Here is a 24,118-nt window from a genome sequence, read left to right as displayed (position 1 = left end):
TGGAATGTTTTCAAGGATGTATTTCAAAGGAGATTTGTACCCCCTGAGTATATCGACCGTAAGAAACAGGAATTCACTGAATTGAAACAGCGAAAGATGACGGCTAACGAGTATTATCGTAAGTTCACTGATTTGTCTCGTTACTATCCTGATGTCGCTGGTAATCAGGCGGAGATGCTTCGTCGTTTTCGCTTGGGCACTAGAAAGAGATGGCGTTCTATGGCCACTACTACTCACTGTGAGTCCTACCAGGAGTTCTATGAGATATTGTTGAGGGTAGAGGACTCAGAGAATATGTCGAGTGACAGTGATGAAAAGAAAGATGACAAAGGGAAAAGTCAAGTGTCGCTTGGGCCTCGCCAAACTCAGAACTTTAAAAGGGGTGGTGTGAGTTCGAGTTCGTCTAGTGGTGGTTTCAGTGCCTCTGGACAGGGACGTGGAGGTAGGTTTTATGGAGGTGCTCGAGGCCAGAGACAAGGTGATGGTGGCCGAAACCGACCCCTATTTTGCCGTAGGTGTAATAACTGACACTTCGGCGAGTGCAGGCAGATTAGCGGTAGTTGTTTCACATGTGGACAGGTGGGACATAGAGCAGTGAATTGTTCCCAGGGTCAGCAACAGAAGCCGCAGCAGACCTTTATGCCGCCACCTGCACCGATTCGACAAATCCAAGGTCCGAGTAATTATGGTCAAGCAGGTAGAGGTGGTGCCTATCACTATCAAGGTGATGTTGTACCCTATGCCCCGGGACCGTATCAGTACCCCCAGGACCCGTATTCACAAGGTGGTTATCCCCCGTATCCCAGTAACTACATGCCGTATCCTCCAGCTCCAACGGGTGGTTCTCAATGGTACCAAGGAGGACAGTATCAGCAGAATGAGAATGCTACTAGTAGTGCAGGGTCTTCGAGACAGATGGGTCAGCCCAGTCAGGGGCGTGGAGCTCAAGGTCGCGGTGTTCAAGCGAGCAGAGGTCGCGGTGGACGACAGCAAGGCCAGGGGCGTATTCACAATATTTCCCTGCAGGATGCTCAGAACAACCCGGACTTGATAATGGGTACGTTAAACATTATTGGTTATTTTGCTAGAGTCTTAATTGATTGTGGAGCTACACATTCCGTTATTTCTCATACATTTGCTCAAGTAACGCAACCTTGCCCCACACCTCTAGGGTACGATTTAGAGTTCGCTATGCCTAGAGGAGAGAGATGTGTTGTAGATTGTATGTACCCAGGATGTCCAGTGATAGTAGAGGGTGTTGTTATGCCCGCTGATCTTATCCCGTTAGATATTGTCGATTTTGATGTGATTTTGGGCAACGATTGGTTGCACTTCTATCGTGCCAACATTGATTGTTACGGGAAAGTAGTTACGTTTCACCGTCCTGGATTACCTGAGGTTACTTTTGTGGGTGAGCAGAGTGGAGTAAGACATGGTGTTATTTCGGCTTTGCGAGCAAAGAAGTTGTTGACTAAAGGTTGTCAGGGGTATCTAGCTCATGTGGTGCTAGAGGAGACCGTTCCTAGCAGAATTGAGGATGTGAGAGTGGTTAGACACTTCCCTGATGTTTTTCCTGAAGATTTACCTGGTTTACCCCCAGATCGAGATGTGGATTTCACTGTTGAGTTGCTTCCAGGTACCAATCCTATTTCATTAACTCCTTATCGTATGGCTCCCGCTGAGTTAAGGGAATTGAAAGTGCAGTTACAGGAATTAGTGGATAAAGGATTTATTCAGCCTAGTACTTCACCTTGGGGCGCTCCAGTGTTGTTTGTGAAAAAGAAAGATGGGACTTTGAGGCTATGTATCGACTACAGACAATTGAATCGGGTGACGATTAAAAACCGTTATCCATTGCCTCGTATCGACGATTTGTTTGATCAGCTGAGAGGTGCTTGTGTATTTTCTAAAATAGACTTGAGGTCTGGGTATTATCAGCTGAAGATTAGTAGGGATGATGTTCCTAAGACGGCGTTCAGGACTCGTTACGGTCATTACGAGTTTTTGGTTATGCCGTTTGGGTTGACGAATGCACCAGCAGCTTTTATGGATTTAATGAACCGGGTATTCCAGCCTTACCTGGATAGATTTGTTATTGTCTTCATTGACGATATTCTGGTGTATTCTAAGTTCAAATCAGAGCATGTTCGACATCTTACTTTGGTGTTGAAGAGGTTGAGAGAACACCAATTGTATGCTAAGTTTAGCAAGTGCCAGTTCTGGTTAGATCAAGTTGCATTTTTGGGGCACATCATTTCTGCTCAAGGTATTCTTGTTGATCCTCAAAAGGTTGCAGCTGTGGAGAGTTGGGAGCAACCACGAACCGTTACTGAGGTGAGAAGTTTCATTGGTTTGGCGGGATATTATCGGAGATTCGTTAAGGATTTTTCGGTGATTGCCTTGCCACTGACGAGGTTAACAAGGAAAGACGTTAAGTTTGAGTGGAATGATAAGTGTGAACAAAGTTTCCAGCAGTTGAAGCATTGTCTTACTAATGCACCTGTTTTGACACTCCCGGACGATAGTGGTGATTTCGAAGTTTATAGCGATGCTTCCTTGAATGGTCTGGGATGTGTATTGATGCAGCATGGTAGGGTGATTGCTTATGCTTCGAGGCAGTTGAAAACCCATGAAATGAATTACCCTACACATGACTTGGAGTTGGCTGCTATCATCTTTGCGTTGAAGTTGTGGAGACATTATCTTTACGGAGAGAAGTGTAGGATCTTCACAGATCACAAGAGTCTTCAGTATCTCTTCACCCAGAAGGAACTTAATCTTCGTCAACGGAGGTGGTTGGAGTTGCTTAGCGATTACGATTGCACGATTGATTATCACCCAGGTCGTGCGAACGTAGTAGCCGATGCACTTAGCAGGAAGTCACATGGCCGTATCAATGCGTTGTACACTAGTCGTATTCCTCTTTTGGTGGACTTGCGTGCTACGGGAGTAAGGTTAGAAGCAGAAGATCGAGAAGTGGCATTGCTTGCTAATTTTCAAGTTAGGCCAATCTTGGTTGATCGAGTGCTTGAAGCTCAGGTAGCTGATGAACAGATTCAAGAACTAATTCGAGCTCGAGATCAAGGAAGGAGGCGAGATCTCAGAGTTCGTGATTCTGATGGCATGTTGATGTTAGAGGGTAGAATGTTCGTGCCTAGTAATGTGGATTTGAAGAAGGAAATTCTTGATGAAGCACATATCTCGGCTTATGCCATGCACCCAGGGGCAACTAAAATGTATCATACTATTCGACCATTTTACTATTGGCCGGGTATAAAAAGGGAGATAGCTGAGTATGTGAGCAGTTGCGCTGTTTGTCAACAGGTTAAAGCAGAAAGAAAGAAGCCGTTTGGATTGTTACAGCCGCTTCCCGTTCCAGAGTGGAAATGGGAAAATATCACTATGGATTTTGTGTACAAGTTGCCGCGTACACATAATGGCTTTGATGGCATTTGGGTGATCGTTGATCGGCTCACTAAGTCAGCACATTTTATTCCAGTAAGAGAGAAGTATTCTTTGAGCCGTTTAGCGGAATTGTTTATTTCAAAGGTTGTGAAGTACCATGGTGTCCCTGTAAGTATTGTCTCAGATCGTGATCCACGATTCACATCGAAGTTTTGGGTAGCTTTTCAAGAAGCTTTGGGTACGAGACTACTTTACAGTACGGCATATCATCCACAGACGGACGGACAGTCTGAGAGAACTATTCAGACTTTGGAAGATATGTTGCGAGCATCAGTGTTACAGTTCAGTGATGCTTGGCACCAGCGGTTAGATTTGATGGAATTTGCTTACAACAACAGTTTCCATTCGAGCATTGGCATGGCGCCATTTGAAGCTTTGTATGGTAGATCTTGTCGCACTCCGTTATGTTGGTCAGAAGTTGGCGAAAGAGTCTTGGTAGGTCCGGAGATTGTCGAGGAGACTACTCAAAATGTTCAGGTAATTAGGTCTAACCTGAAAGCAGCTCAGGACAGACAGAAAAGTTTAGCAGATCGACATGCTACGGACAGAACGTATGAGGTCGGAGATTGGGTATTTCTGAAGCTTTCACCGTGGAGAGGTGTTGTGCGGTTTGGAAAGAAGGGGAAGTTAAGTCCCAGGTACATCGGACCGTACATAGTCACAGAAAGAGTTGGTGAGGTAGCTTACAGGTTGGAGTTGCCTCCGGAGTTGGCTAAAGTGCATAACGTGTTTCACGTGTCTATGCTCCGACATTATGTTGCGGATTCGTCGCATGTGATACCTCCTCAACCGTTAGAGATAAATCCAGATTTGACGTACGACGAGGAACCGTTAACGATCTTGGATTGGAAAGAGAAGGTTCTGAGGAACAAAACGGTGAATTTGGTGAAAGTCTTGTGGAGGAATCACTCAGTTGAAGAAGCGACATGGGAGACAGAAAATAGAATGAGGGATTTGTATCCAAGATTATTCTTTGACCGTTAGGGGTGTAATTAGTTATTTTGAATTTCGGGACGAAATTCTATTAAGGTGGGTAGGTTGTAACATCCCGTCCCACATTTCATTTTAACGTACATGGGAATTACGATTTTACCCCCTAATTCGTTTTTATCAGATTAGTTTTGTGTAGTGTGGTGTTGTAGGACCACACACACTCACACATCACCCTCACTCTCCCGGGATTCCCTCCCTCATTCCCTCACTCTGTCTACTCTCTCTCTCTCTCTTCCTCCCCGAGTCCTCTCTTCTTCTTCTTCCTTCAACACACGGACCACACATACAAACCTACTCAAATCTTCACCAATCGAGAAACCAAGACCACCATCGTGTTCGTGGAGCTGAGAGGAGTCCAGTGGTACCATTTTCAGGTAAGGAAAACACCATTTTCACGTCGATATCACGAGGTCCGATTTGAACACTGTTCATGCAAACCTAAACTAGCTTGTTTTTGGAATTTCTAAGCTTGTAGATGTGTTTCTGAGGTCCCAAGGAGCCTCGGAGTGGTTCGTTGGACAAATTTGGACGTCGGGATCGTCCTGTGCAAAGTTGGCCGAACTTGGATCGTTGTTGCAGGTGAGATTCCTTGATTTTTAGGCCTTAAAACTAGTCTAACGTGATTCTACTAGTCCTAAGCTTCATTTTGGTATAAAGAACGTGAAATTTGGTTGAAAAACGAAGGAGAAAACAAAGTTAGAAATTTTCCCAGTTTTCCGGCGCCGTCGCCGGCGCCGGAGGTTCGCCGGAGAAGAAAGAGGAATATTCCGTTAAGTCTAACGGAATATTCCTAACGGCAGTGACAGAATCCGGTTAGATTTGACGGAATATTCCGTCAGTTAACGGAATATTCCTGACGGCGTGGGCTCCAACGGAATATTCCGTCAGTGTGCAGTGCACGTGGGCCGCGCGTGGGGGCGCGTAGGTCCGTGCGTGTTCAGGCGCGTGGGGGCGCGTGCGTGGTCCAAAAATTTTTCTAAAAATATGGACGTGATCCTGAGGTTGTGTAGGTCACGTTGGTATATTCAATTGTCCAATTTGAGCAATGAATGAGAAGTTATTACGAGAAGTTGTTTAGGTGCTTTTAAATTAATGTTTTCGTAACTTTGTCGCGTATAGGTGATTCGTTCTCCGAGGACGAGCGTACACACTCGAGGCAAGGGGGCTACGACCCTTCTAATTATCAGTGAGTGGGCTTTTGTTTTCCGTATATACCTATATACATATAAATTCCCAGAAATAGAATAGAAAAGGTTATATGTTTTATGCCATGCATCATTTGAATATTGTTTACGCATCATCACGTGCATTGGTAATTGGCATACATATATATAAATGTGTATTTGGTGCTGTGGACGCACAGGTAAGTGCCAGGTAAGCGGTATTCATGTGGTTATGCTTTCCTGTTTATTATGCAATGGTAGTTCGAGAGGTTTAGAGAGCTCATAATCTGCACCCCCGGTGTTAGTGCTCCCGCCCAGGGCCAGGGCACAGCCTTCACGTGTATGTTCACCAGCACCGCATGCTCGCCTTGGATCCAAGATAGGTGCAAGCCTGTCGTACAGACCACATTAGGTGGTTCCGACTTGTAGGTGACCCGCGATTATCGCACAGCTTCACGTGATCGTAGCACTAGAGCATACATATATATAATACACCCAGCTTGTCGTACAGACCACGTTAGGTGGTTCCGACTCGTGTGCAGATTCAGTTATTGAGTTGAGAGTGGAGCTCTAGATTCAGCCGTATAGGTCACGTTAGGTGACTCCCGGCTGCCAGATTATATATATTCGATGTGAATTACGCTTGAGCATTTATAATTGATTATGATATTCTGTAATGGCATATTCTCAAGCATGAATGGCATATTGCAAAGCATGAATGGCATATTGTGAGCATGAATGGCATATGTGGAGCATGATTGACATATCTATACATACGTATATATGTTCATTTTCTGGGAAGTATACAGGTTTTACGGCGAGGGGTTAGAATGTGTTTTGCTAAAGAGTTTTCAAAGAACTTTGTTTTTGCCCACTCACGCTTTTGTTTTTGCGCCCCTCCAGGTTCTAGTGGTCTAGAAGGTTCGGTGGTTTATCCCAGAGGGCGTCCCGGCAATTTCTGACAGACATTCACCATTGTAGGGTCACCTTCGGGTGTACATATGTCGTATCTTTTCCTTTTGGACTGTTGTAGACTTGCTCTGAATTGTGTCTCACATACACTAGTACTTTGTATGTTATTAGGTTTTTAATTATTAGTACTTTTATATTACCTTCTTAATTAGCTTCCGCACGCGCACATGGCTACGTCACCTTCGAGTGACGGCCAGCACGCCCTGATCTCGGTCGGGGTGTGTCAATTACGTTCAATGGAAATCATAAGTATTGACAAAGCACTTGTAACTATGACATCATGATACGCATGCTAGGAATTTACTTAACATGATTGTGAAAACAACCTTAACTACTTGTGAATATAAGTCTGTGACGATTATGTGAAACACCCTTATATTCTAGCCCCAAATTCAAGCATGCAAATTAAGTAGGCCTCCCTAATAAACATACAAGAATAAGTTATCCATCAAACGGTTAAGTAAATTGCGTTCACGACTTATGAAATCACAACTGGACTTAATCAACTCATATTATAAATGTAATCATGGTTTCAAAGCATCCCTAGGCTAAAACGAGTTTAGCCTCTCATGTTCATGACAAAACAAAGCAACATAGATTTAAACATTGGAATTAAAGGATGGATTACACCTAGAAACGTCCAACACTCCAACTCGAATGCACAAACGCCCAAGGCTTGGTCTTCCTTCTCCTCTTCCTTGCTATGTCACGGCACAAGGTCTATGGTGGGTTTGTGGATGATTTTCTGGGTTTTGGATGGATTTAGGTATGTATGGTGGTGCGGCAAGGGTTGATGGTGGTGTATGGAGGTTGGGATGGAGGTGTGGAAGTAGGGGAATGATGGATGGGTGGTTGCAAGGTCACGACAAAGGGTTGATTTCTGAAGGAATGTATGAATGTTGTGTGAAGGGGTGGTGGACTAATTGGTGCGGCAAGGGCTGCTTATATAGGCTAGCTTGGCACACCTAGTGAAGGAAAAGGATTGCCTAATCCTATTGAAAAGGGGTCAATTCAAGGCAGAAATCAAGTGGGATTGGGAATAGGAATTTCGGCTAGGATTTAGGGAGTTCTAGAAGGCTAGGTGCGGCACACATGTAGGGATAGGATAAGGTGTTCTAGAAACTGTGTTTAAGGCAGATTCCTAATCCTAAAGGGCCTAGGACATGTGATATAAGAGTAGGAAAAGGATTGTGATTCCTAATCCTACAAGGAATGGTGTTTTGCGGCATTGGTATGGATAAGTCTTCTAGAAACTGAAATAGGTGTTTAGATGTGTAATTGATTCCCCCTAATTAGCTAGGTTTAAGTCCCAATCTGATTTGGATAGGATAGAATAGGATAATGTTAGAGTTAGGATAGGATAAAGTTTCTAGGATAGGATAAGATAAGGTCTGGATAAGGTTGGATAAGGTTCCTTGTTTCTTGCTTCTTCCTTATCTTCATTGGAATAGAACTTCTTCCACCAGATTTGTAGCCTAGCTCTTCTTGTCTTCAATTTCGTCCATGCTCTTTGCTCCATGGTTAAGCTATCCAATCCATTCCCAAAAATGCTCCAAATAGCCTCAAAATGCACTTTCTTGCTCCCTTTGCCATTAGAACCTAAAAACATACGAAAATGCCTTAAAATACTAAAACAACTATGAATTAACAACATAAATGCATGAAAACAAGCTAAGTAAGTCGCCTAAATATGCTCCTATCAAATTCCCCCACACTTAGCTTTTGCTAGTCCTCGAGCAAAATGAAATAAACCAAAACAAACAAAACACATTCTAAACCTTCCAACATGTACCTCAGGGATTTCCAACGAACATGACACATTAATGAACATCATTCCCAGGGTTTTTAGCTTTCTTTACACTTCAACAAACACTTAACCATAGTTACTACTTATTAGTTCACATATAATCAATTAAAACAATGTTTTGAATGTAGTAACATGCCTTAGAGAATTCCCCCAATTCCTCACTAGAATGCACTCTATTTTCACACAGATTTTCTAACTTCACACCCTACACTAGGTATATGTGAGAAGATTGATGTAGATATGAAGACTAACACTCACATATGTTATATCAAAGAAAGCATTTTCTGGATTTACGATAATGACATGAATATGATCTCATGAATGGAATGCTACTACTTAGAACGAGAACCAGTGATTCCATATGCTCATACCAAATTCAAACTCCACATATTGAACACATAACATCAAGATAGAAGTTGAGGGTTGTAACGAGGCTAAGGTATTGGCTAACAAAGAAAGGTAAGGATAAACAAACGTTCTTAAAGCAATAGTAAGCAAAGTAATGAATTTGACACTTAAATTCACTTCTAATGGCAAAAACCAACTTTTAAACACAAGGGAAGATTCATGCAACATTTAGGGTCAAATTCACTCTTTTGGACCCTTCCTTCAACAACCAACACTTGTGAGTTCATTCTCACTTATTTTTCAACTCCTTTTCTTTCTTTTGAACACTTTTCTATTTTCTTTTGATTTTTCCACGAATTTCTTCTTCTTTTTTTCTTCTTGTTTTTTTTTCTTCTTTTTTTTTTTTTTTTTTTTTCGTGCCCTATCATCTTCCCCCACACTCGTTTTCCGCCATATATTGACCAAAGGAGTTCACTCTAAGTCGTGCTTCACTATCCTTTAAGAACCAAGGTATGGAAAGTCCTATTCTAGGCTAGGTGAGGATAATGTGGCTAACAACGAAAATAGGCTTTGAAAAGGCTCAAGAGGGTTAATCCTACAATACATATGAAAAGGGATAGGCTTTTTGGCTCTGGCTTGACTAACAACTTCATCTTATTGTATGTTATGCAATCAATACCATGCTTTGAATGAAATGGGCATGAGTTCTAGTATTTGGAACTATAATGAAATGCATTCTAAATAGCAACCAAGCAAAGAATGATGAGATCATGCAACGACTTTAGAAAACAAGAAATCACAGATTATACTCTCCAAAGAACGTTATAGGCTCAAGTCTCTCAAGGATGTAGCGTTAGTTTGAGTTTCTTCCTTCAAGCATGTTACAAAAACGGATTTTATCTTGGTAATTACGTGTGAATTCATAAATTATAACCATAACCAAGCATAAACCAAAGCATAAATCAACTTCCAGCCATGTTTACAACATTATTTAATAGTCATGCAATTAAAAACCAAATCCTCATCATTGTGTTGGAAGGTGACCTAAGACACAAACAAACACACAAAAACAACTTAAAAACAACTCTTTTTGGGTTTTTCAAAACTATTTTGTAATTTTTTGTAAATTTTCGGATTTTCTGACCAAAAGACATAAAAACACTTCAAAACACTCTAAAAACACTTAAAAACAGTGTGAAACAACTTTAGAAATGATGGGTGATAAAATCCCACGAATTTGCATGAAAAACACTTTGTTTACCCCCCCCACACTTAAATCAAAGATTGTCCTCAATGTTTCACACAAAGACTCACATCCAAACAAACAATATAAACGAACTAACATGACAAAATAAAAATAATAAAGAGATAGAGATTGAGGAACGCAAATCTGATTTTGTAGCTTGAATTGGTGAATTGCCCACATCCTCTCTCGTTGAATGCATGGGTTGCCTCCCAAGAAGCGCTTTCTTTAACGTCGTGCTGCCGGACGAGCATGCTTCTTATCCTCACTTGGAGCCCACGGCATGGAGTGTGATATCCTCCACAACTTGCCCTTCAACATTTGCATAATAGGGCTTCAAACGATGCCCGTTCACCTTGAATTCTTGGCCATTCCTCAAGCTTTGGATTTGAACTGCGCCATGTGAAAAAACATTAGTAACAACAAAAGGTCCAATCCACTTAGAACGTAACTTACCAGGGAATAAACGAAGGCGGGAATTAAAAAGTAAAACTTTTTGCCCTATGGAGAATGCTTTGCTTCGGATCATCTTGTCATGAAAAGCTTTGGTCTTTTCCTTGTAAATACAAGCATTCTCATATGCTTCACGCCTAAGTTCCTCAAGTTCATTCAATTGCAACTTTCTATGCATTCCAACCGCATCTATGTCCATGTTGAATGTCTTGATCGCCCAATGAGCCTTGTGCTCCAACTCCACGGGAAGATGACATGGCTTGCCATACACTAGCCGAAAAGGGGACATGCCTATTGGTGTCTTGTATGCCGTCCTATAGGCCCATAATGCATCCTCCAGACGCACACTCCAATCTTTTCTTGTTGGTCCAACGGTCTTCTCCAAGATTTGCTTGATTTCTCTATTGGACACCTCGGCTTGGCCATTGGTTTGGGGATGGTAAGGTGTTGAAACCTTATGTGTGACTTGATACTTCTTGAGTAGTGCTTCAATGGTACGATTACAAAAATGAGAGCCTCCATCACTAATAAGCACTCGAGGCATCCCAAATCTAGCAAAAATGTTAGTCTTTATAAAATCTGCAACAACTCTAGAATCATTAGTACGGGTGGCCTTGGCTTCCACCCATTTTGAGACATAATCCACCGCAAGCAAAATATAAGTAAAACCAAACGAAGATGGGAAAGGGCCCATGAAATCAATGCCCCAAACATCAAAAATTTCAACATTAAAGATAGGTGTTTGCGGCATTTGGTCCCTTGCACCTATATTTCCCATTCGTTGGCAACGATCACAAGTTAAACAAAATGTTCTAGCATCTTTAAAGATTGTTGGCCAATAAAAACCACATTCTAACACTTTAAGGGCAGTGCGTTGTGTGCCAAAGTGTCCACCACAAGCATAAGTATGACAAAATGTTAGAATCGAATTAAACTCACAATCATGCACACAACGACGCACAATCTGATCTGCACAAAACTTCCACAAATATGGGTCATCCCATACATAAAACCGTGCCTCTTTCTTTAACTTATCACGTTGGTGCCTTGCTAGGGTACTTGGAACACGTTTTGACACCAAAAAATTGACCAAATCGGCATACCAAGGTTCACATACCTTAATGGACAACAGTTGTTCATCAGGGAAAGTCTCTTGGATAGGTAAGGGGTCCTCATTGCACACCAAACGACTTAAATGGTCAGCCACTACGTTCTCACTCCCTTTCTTGTCTCGAATTTCAATATCAAACTCTTGGAGAAGAAGCATCCATCTAATGAGCCGTGGTTTAGCCTCATTTTTAGTGAATAAGTACCTAAGAGCTGCATGGTCAGAAAATACAATCACTTTAGTGCCAAGTAAATATGAACGAAACTTATCTAAAGCAAACACAACGGCAAGAAGTTCTTTTTCCATGGTAGAGTAGTTTAATTAAGCATCATTCAAGGTCCTAGAAGCATAGTAGATGGCGTGGGATTGCTTATTCTTCCTTTGACCCAAAACAGCCCCTATTGCATAATCGGATGCATCGCACATGAGCTCAAAAGGCAACGTCCAATCAGGTGGAAGGATGATAGGTGCCGTGGTAAGCTTGTCCTTGAGAAGCTTGAATGCCTTCTCACACTCCTCGTTGAACTCAAACGCCACTTCTTTTTGTAGGAGACGGCATAGGGGTTGTGCAATCTTGGAGAAATCCTTGATAAATTGCCTATAAAATCCTGCATGGCCAAGAAAAGAACGAACTTCTCTAACCGAAGTAGAAGAGGGTAAGTAGCGTACAAGATCTATTTTAGACTTATCAACTTCAATTCCTTTTTCAGAGATGATATGACCCAAAACTATGCCTTGTTTAACCATAAAATGACATTTTTCCCAATTCAAAACAAGGTTAGTTTCCATGCATCTTTGCAAGATTAAAGTAAGATTATGCAAGCAATCATCAAATGAGTCCCCAAAGACACTAAAATCGTCCATAAATACTTCAATTATCTTTTCAACATAATCGGAGAATATACTTACCATGCATCGTTGGCAAGTGGCCGGTGCATTGCATAAACCAAATGGCATACGATGATATGCAAAAGTACCAAATGGACAAGTAAATGTGGTCTTTTCTTGATCATCCGGTGCTATGACAATTTGATTATATCCCGAATAACCATCAAGAAAGCAATAAAAAGAATGACCGGCTAACCTTTCAAGCATTTGATCGATGAATGGCAAAGGGAAGTGATCTTTCCTTGTTGCGGCATTTAGCTTCCTATAGTCAATGCACACCCTCCAACCGGTTTGAATGCGTGTAGGCACAAGTTCATCTTTTTTCATTCTTCACCACCGTGACTCCAGACTTCTTGGGAACCACTTGGACCGGTGAAACCCAACAACTATCCGAGATGGGATAGATGACGCCACAATCAAGCAATTTGATGATTTCCTTCTTCACTACTTCCATCATTGGTGGGTTGAGTCGACGTTGGGCTTCCCTTGATGGTTTGACGCCTTCTTCCATGAGAATTCGATGCATGCACGTGGTAGGACTAATACCCTTGATATCGGCCAAAGTCTACCCAATGGCCGTCTTGTGCTCTTTGAGAACCCTCACCAATTTCTCCTCCTCTTGTGCCGTGAGTGATGAAGCTATAATGACGGGCAATGTGTCTTGCTCGCCTAAAAACATATACTTCAAGTGATTTGGCAACGGTTTGAGCTCAAGTGTAGGTGGTTGTTCTATAGAAGGAAGCAACTTATTAGTCGAAATTGGAATTGAAATTGGATTAGGGGGCTTACCTTGGAGCCGTGGCAATGACTCTAGGGCTGCCACGGTCTCAATTACATCTTCATCAAAGGCCACGGCATGGGTGTTCAAATGTGTGTCGTGGGTTGCTATGGTGGCAGCCATGTGATCCTTCAATTCTATGCCATTTGTAATGACCGTTTCAAGTGCATCGCCATGCAATTGATCAAGGTGTGCCTGTGCCAAAGAATCAAGAATATCAATAGAGAAACATGAGTGATCATCATTAGGAAATCTCATAGTTTCAGAAATATTAAAATCAATCACTTCCCCATCGAATTCCATTGTTAGAGTGCCTTTAAACACGTCTATCTTAGTTTGGGCCGTCTTCATGAATGGCCTCCCAAGAAGAAGCGGCAAGGATGGAGCATGGGTGGTTTCCTCCATTTCAAGGACATAGAAATCCGCCGGGAAGATCAAATTATTCACCTGCACTAAGACATCTTCCAATACGCCCTTTGGATAGGCATTAGATCTATCGGCTAATTGAATAATCACACCATCATGTTTCAATTCACCAAGGTTCATTGAAGCATAAATAGAATATGGCATGACGTTAATTGAAGCTCCGAAGTCTAACATAGCATGTTCGAATTTAGTTTGACCAATAACACAAGGGATTGTAAAGCTACCTGGATCTTTGCACTTTGGTGGTAACTTTCTTTGTAAAACAGCGGAAACATTCTCACTTACCCTTACTACCTCTTTATGTGACACCCTTTTCCTTGTAGTGCACAATTCCTTCAAGAACTTAGCGTATTTGGGCACTTGCTTTATGGCATCTAGGAGCGGGATATTGACTTGAACTTTCCTAAATGTCTCAAGAATGTCCTTCTCATGCTCCTCTTTCTTTGTTTGCAAAAATCTGTGAGGAAAAGGAACATTGGGTGGAACGGGGTTAGAATTAATCAAATTTGAATCCAACTTACCTTTGGTGGCCGAATGGGATGGCATGGATGAGTTTTTGTCCTTTTGGGCTTGCGGCAATGGATGTTGTGTCCTTGTCGTGGGCTTCCCTTCATCCTCCTCTTCATGTTGCAATGTTTCTTCTTCGTTAGGACTTGTTTTGGGTGGCGTGGATGTGGTGCCAACTTCTTTTCCACTCCTCAAAGTGATTGCTTTGGCAGATTCGAACCCTCCCTTTGGATTGACAATGGTTGAACTTAGAAGCTTGCCTTGGTCTCGAAATTGTCCCACAAACTCCGCAATCTGCCCTATTTGCTTCTCTAAGTGGTCCACCCTTTTGTCTTGGTTTTGCAATGCCTTTTCTTGGTTTTGCAATACTTTGTTTTGATTTTCTTGCCCCTGAGACAAACTAGTAAGTAACTTAAGAATTGTAGCATTATCTAAAGACGTACCTTGATGGTTTTGGGCGGATTGGGGTTGGTTTTGGTCTTGGCCGTGGGTTTTGGTGTAAAACCCGGGGGGTTGCTGCCTAAAGCCTCCTTGTTGGTAAGGTTGTTGAGGCTCCCTCCACTTGAAATTTGGATGGTCTCTCCAACTCGGATTGTATGTATTGGAATATGGATCATTCCTTGGCTGATTTTGGCTTGGAAATCCAATGGCGTTTGCACTCTCCCATCCCCCATTCTCAATCAATTGAGGGCACTTTTCTGAAGAATGACCTTGAATAGAACATACGCCACATACAATTGGACTTTGGATCTTCATTCCTTCGGCCATCTGAGACACAAGAGAAGTAAGATTAGCTAATTGAGTTTGAATGTCGGATTAAGAACTTACCTCATTCACTTGTTGCCGTGGGGGGTCCCTTTGCCCAATTCCTTCGTATTGTTGTGCATTAAGAGCCCGGTTCGCAATAAGGTTCTTGGCTGCCATAGGGGTTTTATCCACCAATGCTCCTCCCGCCGAAGCATCAAGCATTTGCCTTTCAATGGGAAGAAGACCTTCATAGAAGTATTGAAGTAGAAGCTCCTCCTTCATTTGATGTTGAGGACATGATGCAACAAGGGTTTTAAAACGCTCGTAGTATGTTGGAAAAGACTCCCCTTGACTTTGTTGAATTCCGCTAATCTTCTTTCTCAAGAGAATGAATCTTGAAGTAGGAAAGAACTTTTCAAGAAACGCCTTCTTCATGCTCTCCCAAGAAGTGACCGTTCCGGGTGCTAACTCATATAACCAATCTTTGGCCTTCTCCAATAGTGAGAACGGGAAGGCCTTCATCTTCAAAATACTCCCATCAACGTTGATTGGAGTCATGCTCGAACATACCACCTCGAACTCTTTCAAATGCTTGTTGGGATCCTCCATGGACAGTCCATGGAACTTCGGAATGTGGTGCAACAAACTTGACTTCAATTCAAATTCATCGGTCTTGTCTTAAGCCGTCCTTGGGTATTGGATGCATAAAGGTGCGGCATTGTCCATTCCTGAGGCGGAAAGCTCCTTGATTGTACGATTGTCCGCTGCCATGGTGCGAACCTCTTCTTCCTCCCTTGCCGTGGGTTCTCTTTCCTCCTCAAGATTGGAAGCCGAACTAGAACTTGTTTGGTGAAATTCGGGGTTCTTCTTCTTCTTCCTCAAAGTGCGCTCAAAATCGTCGTCAAAATCCAAGATGTTTGCACTTATAGGTTGAGAACTACGAGTCATAAACTACTACCTACAAACAAGAAAAGAAACTAGGTCAGTAGCTAAAACAAAAAGAAAACAAAAAGAAACAACGGGGGATTAGCAAACTTGCTAATCCCCGGCAACAGCGCCAAAAATTTGATGTGATAAAAGATAGCACTCAAATTAAACCCTCTTTTTGACAATTGTAGTATAGATATAAGTAGGGATCGTTCTAGGCCGGGGATTAGGAGGGATTGCTAATCTAATGAAAATTGACTCAAAGATGTGAAAATATGCTTTAAAACACTTTCAATGACCTCACAAGACTCTTACAAACTTATATGACCAAAAACAAACTTTAAAGACTCAAAACAACTCAAAACAACCAAAAAGACTCAATTTAGACTCTAAGACTTAATTTGGACGAAAGTACACTTGGTTTTGACTCTAAAGACTCAAAAAGACTATTTTGGACAGATTTGGAACAAATAAGAAAGGGGGTTTTGATTTTGGACGAATTTAAAAGAAAACAAGTAACTTAAAACTTTAAAACAGATTTTGGACGATTTTAAGAAAAACTAATGGATGATGGGATAGCCAAGGGATACTTCTCCACACATGATACTTTCTAACATAAATTGATTTCCAGTTGCTTTTCCGATAAACCATGAACCTCAACACCCAAGATTAACCGTGACATCACTAATTAACCCTCAGATTTCCCTTAAGTTAGTGGATTGGATGACATCATACGACAACCCAAAGCATTCTTCAAAACGTCCCCTACATGACATCATAATAGAGATACGGTTAAAGATCATTACATTCAATGGAAATCATAAGTATTGACAAAGCACTTGTAACTATGACATCATGATACGCATGCTAGGAATTTACTTAACATGATTGTGAAAACAACCTTAACTACTTGTGAATATACGTTTGTGACGATTATGTGAAACACCCTTATATTCTAGCCCCAAATTCAAGCATGCAAATTAAGTAGGCCTCCCTAATAAACATACAAGAATAAGTTATCCATCAAACGGTTAAGTAAATTGCGTTCACGACTTATGAAATCACAACTGGACTTAATCAACTCATATTATAAATGTAATCATGGTTTCAAAGCATCCCTAGGCTAAAACGAGTTTAGCCTCTCATGTTCATGACAAAACAAAGCAACATAGATTTAAACATTGAAATTAAAGGATGGATTACACCTAGAAACGTCCAACACTCCAACTCGAATGCACAAACGCCCAAGGCTTGGTCTTCCTTCTCCTCTTCCTTGCTATGTCACGGCACAAGGTCTATGGTGGGTTTGTGGATGATTTTCTGGGTTTTGGATGGATTTAGGTATGTATGGTGGTGCGGCAAGGGTTGATGGTGGTGTATGGAGGTTGGGATGGAGGTGTGGAAGTAGGGGAATGATGGATGGGTGGTTGCAAGGTCACGGCAAAGGGTTGATTTCTGAAGGAATGTATGAATGTTGTGTGAAGGGGTGGTGGACTAATTGGTGCGGCCAGGGCTGCTTATATAGGCTAGTTTGGCACACTTAGTGAAGGAAAAGGATTGCCTAATCCTATTGAAAAAGGGTCAATTCAAGGCAGAAATCAAGTGGGATTGGGAATAGGAATTTCGGCTAGGATTTAGGGAGTTCTAGAAGGCTAGGTGCGGCACACATGTAGGGATAGGATAAGGTGTTCTAGAAACTGTGTTTAAGGCAGATTCCTAATCCTAAAGGGCCTAGGACATGTGATATAAGAGTAGGAAAAGGATTGTGATTCCTAAACCTACAAGGAATGGTGTTTTGCGGCATTGGTATGGATAAGTCTTCTAGAAACTGAAATAGGTGTTTAGATGTGTAATTGATTCCCCCTAATTAGCTAGGTTTAAGTCCCAATCTGATTTGGATAGGATAGAATAGGATAATGTTAGAGTTAGGATAGGATAAGATAAGGTTGGATAAGGTTCCTTGTTTCTTGCTTCTTCCTTATCTTCATTGGAATAGAACTTCTTCCACCAGATTTGTAGCCTTTCCTAGCTCTTCTTGTCTTCAATTTCGTCCATCCTCTTTGCTCCATGGTTAAGTGATAGGAGCATATTTAGGCGACTTACTTAGCTTGTTTTCGTGCATTTATATTGTTAATTCATAGTTGTTTTAGTAGTTTAAGCCATTTTCGTGTGTTTTTAGGTTCATATGGCTATGGAAGCAAAAAGATGCATTTTGGAGCATTTTGGAGCAAAATTGGACTTGGAATCGATAGCTTATGTTTAAAGCCAAGTAGATGGACGAAATTGAAGACCAAACCATAGTCACCACATATCATAAACTTTACACTTACCACATATCATAAACTTTACACTTATCACTTATCTTAACCATACACTTATCACTTATCATCACCATACACTTATCACTTATCATAATCATAACCTAGCATTCACTCTTTAGTCCACATGCATTCATCATTATTCACCCTAGCTTTAATTCACATGCTTTCCCAACAAATAAAACAGCCAACACATGCACTCCCTTTAATTAATTCAACCTAGTTGTCAAAGCACATGCACATTCACCCTTCATTCCAGCCATTCCACATGCATTTCCAACCCACATGCACCCTTTAATCATTCAACCATGCAGCCACACATTCACCCACATGCATTCCCCCTTTAATCCACATGCTCTCCCATTTCAGATTGCATTCACATTCACTCACCACAAATCAGCCACATGCACTTTGCCTTTCATCATTGCACCACAAATCAGCCACATGCACATTCACCCCTTTCTCTCCCTATAAAACCATGCAATGCATTCATACACAACATTAACTCTTCCATTTCAGAAAATCACCCAATTCCACACATCCTTGGCCGTGGCTTCCCTACCAATCCAAACACCATCCCTTCCATTTTCACCACTCCCCAAACCATTCACACCATCAAACTATCCTTAGACCTTGTGCTACAACGAAGAGGAAGATAAGAGGGCCTAAACGTTCATACAATTCAAGTTTGAGTTGTTGGAATGTTTAGGTGTTTCTTTGATTTCAATGTTTAATTTCAATACTCTTTGTTTTGTACGAATGAGGAATGGAAGAGAAGAGGGCCTAAACGTTCATACGATTCAAGTTTGAGTTGTTGGAATGTTTAGGTGTTTCTTTGATTCTCTTTGTTTTGTACGTATGAGGAACTAAACCCCCCTTGGCTAGGGGGGAATTCGAAATATATGTTTATGCTTGCATTTTGATTTGATTACTTCTAATTGCGTTTCATAAGTTGTGGATTCAATTTGTTTAACCGTTTGATTGATAACTTATTTATGTATGTTTATTGAGAGTGCACGCTTAATTTTCATGCATGAATATGACGCTAGAATATAAGTGAGTTTCACCTAATAGTTATGAACTTATATTCACAAGTAGTGGAGGTTGCTTATAAACAATCGCGTTAAACGAATCCTTGGCATAAGTTTCATGCGTATTCCATAGTTATGAATGCCTCGTCGATGTTTATGATTTCCGTTGAACTTAATGATCTTTGTTGAATGTCTCTATCATGCGTATTCCATAGTTAGGGACTTTGATTAGGAATAATTTGGTTGTAATGCGTATTCCATTCAATCCAATGAATCTAGGGAAATCTGAAAGTTAATTTAAGCGGACCTAATTAACTTGGAGCGTTGAGAAGTCATGGTTTATTGAAATGCAATTGGAAATCATTTTATTATGCAAGTGTAACATGTGTGGAGATGAACCCCTTGGCTAGCTTCCATTCATTCCATTTCATCAAATTCATATTTACATTCTGCTTTAATTACAATTTGTTCATTTAGTTTAATTTCGTCAAAACTCAATCCCCCTTTACTTTATTGTCCAATTTAGTTAGAAAGTGTCTTAGTTTATGTTTCTAAGTGTTTTGATTCAATTTATTACATAATTTCGTCCAAATTCACCAAAGTGCTCAAAACTGCCCAGAAAGTGTTTTTAAGGCAATTTTGAGTGTTTTGGGTGATGTTTGAGTCTTTTGGTTTGTTTTAGTGTTTTAAAGTTTAGTTTTGCATTCCTTGAGTCTAGTATAGTGTTATATATTGTGTTTTTACGTTTTTGAGTCAAATCCAAGTGATTAACAATCCCTCCTAATCCCCGGTCCAGAACGATCCCTACTTATACTTATACTTATACTAGAGAAGCACAACATGGCACTTGATAATGCTTCTCTTTTGTCACAGCTCGTGGAAAGGTCCCAAATGCAAAGCGTTGGTACATTTGATCTTCAATCAAGGAATAACTTGTTTTCCAATACTTACAATTCGGATTGGAGTGATCATTCAACTTCTATGTGGTGGGAACCTCAAAATGTTCAACAAGAAGGATATTGGCAGCCACCTCATATTCAATATGCCCAACCAAACTCAAGTTCGTCAATAGATTATAATCAAAAGCTTAATGAATTAATTTGTTTGGTGCAGGGCTCACAAAATCAAGTCAAGGAGGGCCAAAATCAAGACAAAAGGTTGGACCACTTGGAAAAGCAAATTGGGCAGATCACGGAGTTCGTCGGACAGTTTCGAGACCAAGGCGAACTCCCTAGTTGAACCATTGCAAATCCGAAGGGAGAATTTGAAACTGCCAAGGAAATCATGTTGAGAAGTGACAAGGAGGTTGGAACGGACCCTCAACCATCAAAATCAAATCACAAGGAAGAGGAATACACCCAACCCAGGGCAAGGGTGGAAACACCTTTACCGGAGGCACCTATTGCTCCTATGCCATCTAATTCAGGTATGGTTGTTCCAAATTTCATTATTTTTAACCCCGTTCCAACAAGTATCCCTATTCCTTGCAGATTCATGGCTTCCAAGGAAGAAGAAGGTGAAAAAGACATCTTGGAAGCCCTTCCAAAGGTGAAAAGTAGGGAATGTCATGAATTCATCAAATAGGACGTTCTTGAAACCACAAAACCCAAAGAAGTTGAATTTGATGACATTGGACAAGTCATAACCATCACATGCAATCTGGCCAAGTCCAATATCCCTGAAACTTTCAAAGGAGTGGTGTTTGTCATTGAGTTCTTGTCGGACAAAACAAGTAAGTCATCTTTTCCAAATTCCATTACATTTTATACTAACTTGTTGTTTTTTATGAATCAGGCACCTACACTAGAATTCAAACCAATGCCGGTTCACTTCAAGTATCACCTTCCATTCAAGGACCAATTCCATGCCGTTTGATTTGATATATAAAAAAATAAAAAAAAATAAAAAAAAAGAGAAAAGAAAAATAAAAGAATGTAACTTTCACAAAGGTTGTTTGCTTGAAGCCCCACTACTTGGCAATACTCTCGGAGCTAGATCATTCGAGGCCACAATGCTTGGTGGAACGCTAGATGACCCAGGAAAGAGGTGCGTCTGGAGATAAGCCGCAAACCTTTGACGGTCACTTTGAATCCGACCTTCAGATTCTTGCAGCTCATCAAGCTTCTTCTTCATGCCCGTCGAATAATTGTTGGCAAGCACGTGCAAACTTCTATTCTCGTGCTTAAGCTGTTTGATCTCTTGCTTGAGACTTTCCACCTCTGCCATCAACGATTCAACCTGATGGAAGCGAGCAAGTAGGCGTTGGCCCATGTTGGACACAGAGCCTGCACACTGAACACTGAGAGCGAGGGACTCTTGAACGGCCAACTCATCGGACCGTCCTGAAAGCAGCCTACTATCCTTAGGAGTGAGGAGGTTCCTAGCTACTATCGTAGCTGTTGTTGCATCCGTCATCATGGAGTCTTCACCTGAAAGAGGACCATTAGAAGATAAAAAAGAAGGGCGCCATACATTACCTTGACGGGGCGCAACCGGATCGCTGCTGAGACTCAAATCTAAGCAAAGGTTCGATGAGTTAGTCATTTTTCAAAGGTGTTCAAAGAGAAGGGGTGGATGGAGTTAATTCTCAAAGGGCCGGAGTCGATTTTCAAGAATGGGCAATCTTCAGAGTGTGTATGTTGGGGTGATCGATACCTCTATAAAAAGCCAAGGCGTCGCGACCACCGATTCAAAAAGATGGAATTTCCTGCGTAAATTACGGCGACGCTCCCTCGGCTTTTTAGAAAACGCGTTCAACTTTGTCAAAAGATATCTGACAAAGTCGAAAACACGTGGAGGCCATCATCGTAACTACACATCTTTAGCCGACAAGCGCAAAGTTCGGCGACGCTTTCTCTGCTTTTCAGAAAACGCGTGCAGGTTTGTCAAAAGGAGCCGCATCCGCACTACTACGTGTCGTTCAGAAAGTGAAGGGGCGTCGTTCAGATATCGAAGGGGCGTCGTTCAGAAATCGAAGAGGCGTCGTTCAGAAATCGAAGAGGCGCCACTATTTCAAAAAGCCGGATTTGCAACGTTTGTCGACAAGGGTAAAAGAACAGTACCACCACTTGCTATTATCTCTATATATGTCGACCTTCATCTTTTATGGCAAGGCAGACCTGAAGAAATTGCCCAACTTTTCCTCACCTCTGAGGGCGCACTCCCAGCAAAGCCTTTCGAATTACTCATTTTTTCCTTCTTCCCCAAAGATGATACCAGATGGCTGGAGTACAGATGACCCAGGAGAAAACGGCAGATTGAAGCATGTGCTGATTCATTCACCGCTTCTTCAAAAGCAAAGGTATCTCATATCATCAAGCTCAAAAGCAAAAGTATCTCATATCATGCTCTTTCCCTGTCTTTTTCTTTGTCCTTGTTCTTACTCGCATGGCAAAGTGAAAGAAGCAATCAGCCGGCACTTGGAGTCATTCTTTCGATCTGGAGCCAACTGCCTGGAATCTATTCCTGGTTGCTTACCTAGCGTTGCTCTCGAGTAGTCATCTTCAACGGAGCAAGTAAGGCAAGTGAAAATGATACATTGAAGCATGTGGAGACAAGCAACAACTGCATATGCTGAGCTATCGTCTAACCCTCTTCAATACGAATTGGAAAGATTGATCATAGAAACAGATAAAAGGAGGAAGCTCAGACCTTCGGGGGAGAACAAAAGAATCCTGCTGCCCAGTTCAAGAGTAGCACAAAGGAAAATCAACGAGTGGAGGAGACCAAAAGAATCTTCCAGCCCAGTTCAAGAGTAGCCTGTGGAAAATCAACGATGGGAGAAAACCAGTTCAAGATTAAGCCTGTTGAATCACCAAGATCAACCCATGCATTCAACAAAGGAAGACCGAGAAAGCACTCCAATTCCAGATTTGCGTCTCTAAACTCTTCTCTTTGTTAGTTACATTCTGCCATGTTTAGTATGTTTAAGTGTTTTTTGTGTATTTACTTATGCTTTGTGTGAATCTATGCTTAAAACATTGAGGACAATGTTTGATTTAAGTGTTGGGGGGGGGGGGGGGTAACTAAGTATATTTGATGCAAATTCGTTGGATTTTATCAACCATAACTTCAAATGTTGTTCCTTACTGTTTTAAGGTGTTTTTAAGTTATTTTAGAGTGTTTTAGTATGTTTTGGTTTTATAACTCCGAAAATCACATAAAAATTTGAAAAACATGTTTTGAAAAGCCTAAAAAGAGTGTTTTGAGTCGTTTTTGTGTGTTTGTATCTTAGGGTACCTTCCAACACAATGATAAGGATTTGGTTTGTAATTGCATGACTGTTAAAAAGAGTTATAAACATAGAGAAAAGTTTGATTTAATCTTGGTATATGCTTGGTTATGGTTATAATGTATGACTTCACATGCAATCATAAAAGAAAAAATTCGTTTTTGTAACATGCTTGAAGGAACGAACTCAAACAAACGCTACAACCCTGTGCGACTCGAGCCATTACCTTCTTTGGAGAGTTATAATCTGTGATTCTTTGTTTTCTAAAGTTGTTGCATGATCTCATTATTCCTTGCTTGGTTGCTACTTAGAATGCAATTGTATCATGATAGAACTAAATGCTAGAACTTATATCCGTTTCATTCAAAGCATGACATTGAATTGCATAACATATATCAAGATGAAGTTGTGTAGTTGCCACCATAGCCAAATAGCCTTACTTCCCATATTTCGTATATGTTGTAAGTTTTAACCCCGTTGAGCTTTGTTTAGCCTTTATTCATTGTTAACCCACATTATCCTAACCTAGCCTAGTTTAGGACTGTCCACACCCTTGTTCTTAAAAGATAGTGAGCATGACTTAAATGAATTCCTTTTGAGTACATTATGAAAGAAAATGAGTGTGGGGGAGAGAATGTTTTGTTCTTAAGTGTTTATGTATGTTTTGAGAGTCAAAAGAAAAGAAAAAATTGTGAAAAACATATGAAAAAAGA

The 24,118-nt window shown here is 41.1% G+C and overlaps 1 protein-coding gene across 1 annotated transcript in view; it reads left to right on the top strand.

Moving 5' to 3' along the window:
* Positions 1 to 451: 451 nt before the first annotated feature.
* The window catches only part of LOC137712197 (uncharacterized), a 34,603-nt gene continuing 10,936 nt past the window's right edge, over positions 452 to 24,118 (top strand). Inside the window, exons 1-2 of the mRNA XM_068451317.1 lie at positions 452 to 478; positions 580 to 1,057. Of these exons, the coding sequence (XP_068307418.1) occupies positions 452 to 478; positions 580 to 1,057 (505 nt within the window). The remainder of the gene's footprint in view (positions 479 to 579; positions 1,058 to 24,118) is intronic.

This window comes from Pyrus communis, chromosome 13 (genome assembly GCF_963583255.1).
Source record: "Pyrus communis chromosome 13, drPyrComm1.1, whole genome shotgun sequence".
NCBI lineage: Eukaryota > Viridiplantae > Streptophyta > Magnoliopsida > Rosales > Rosaceae > Pyrus > Pyrus communis.
Note: the sequence above shows the minus strand (reverse complement) of the source record. Positions and strands in the feature narration are given on the sequence as shown.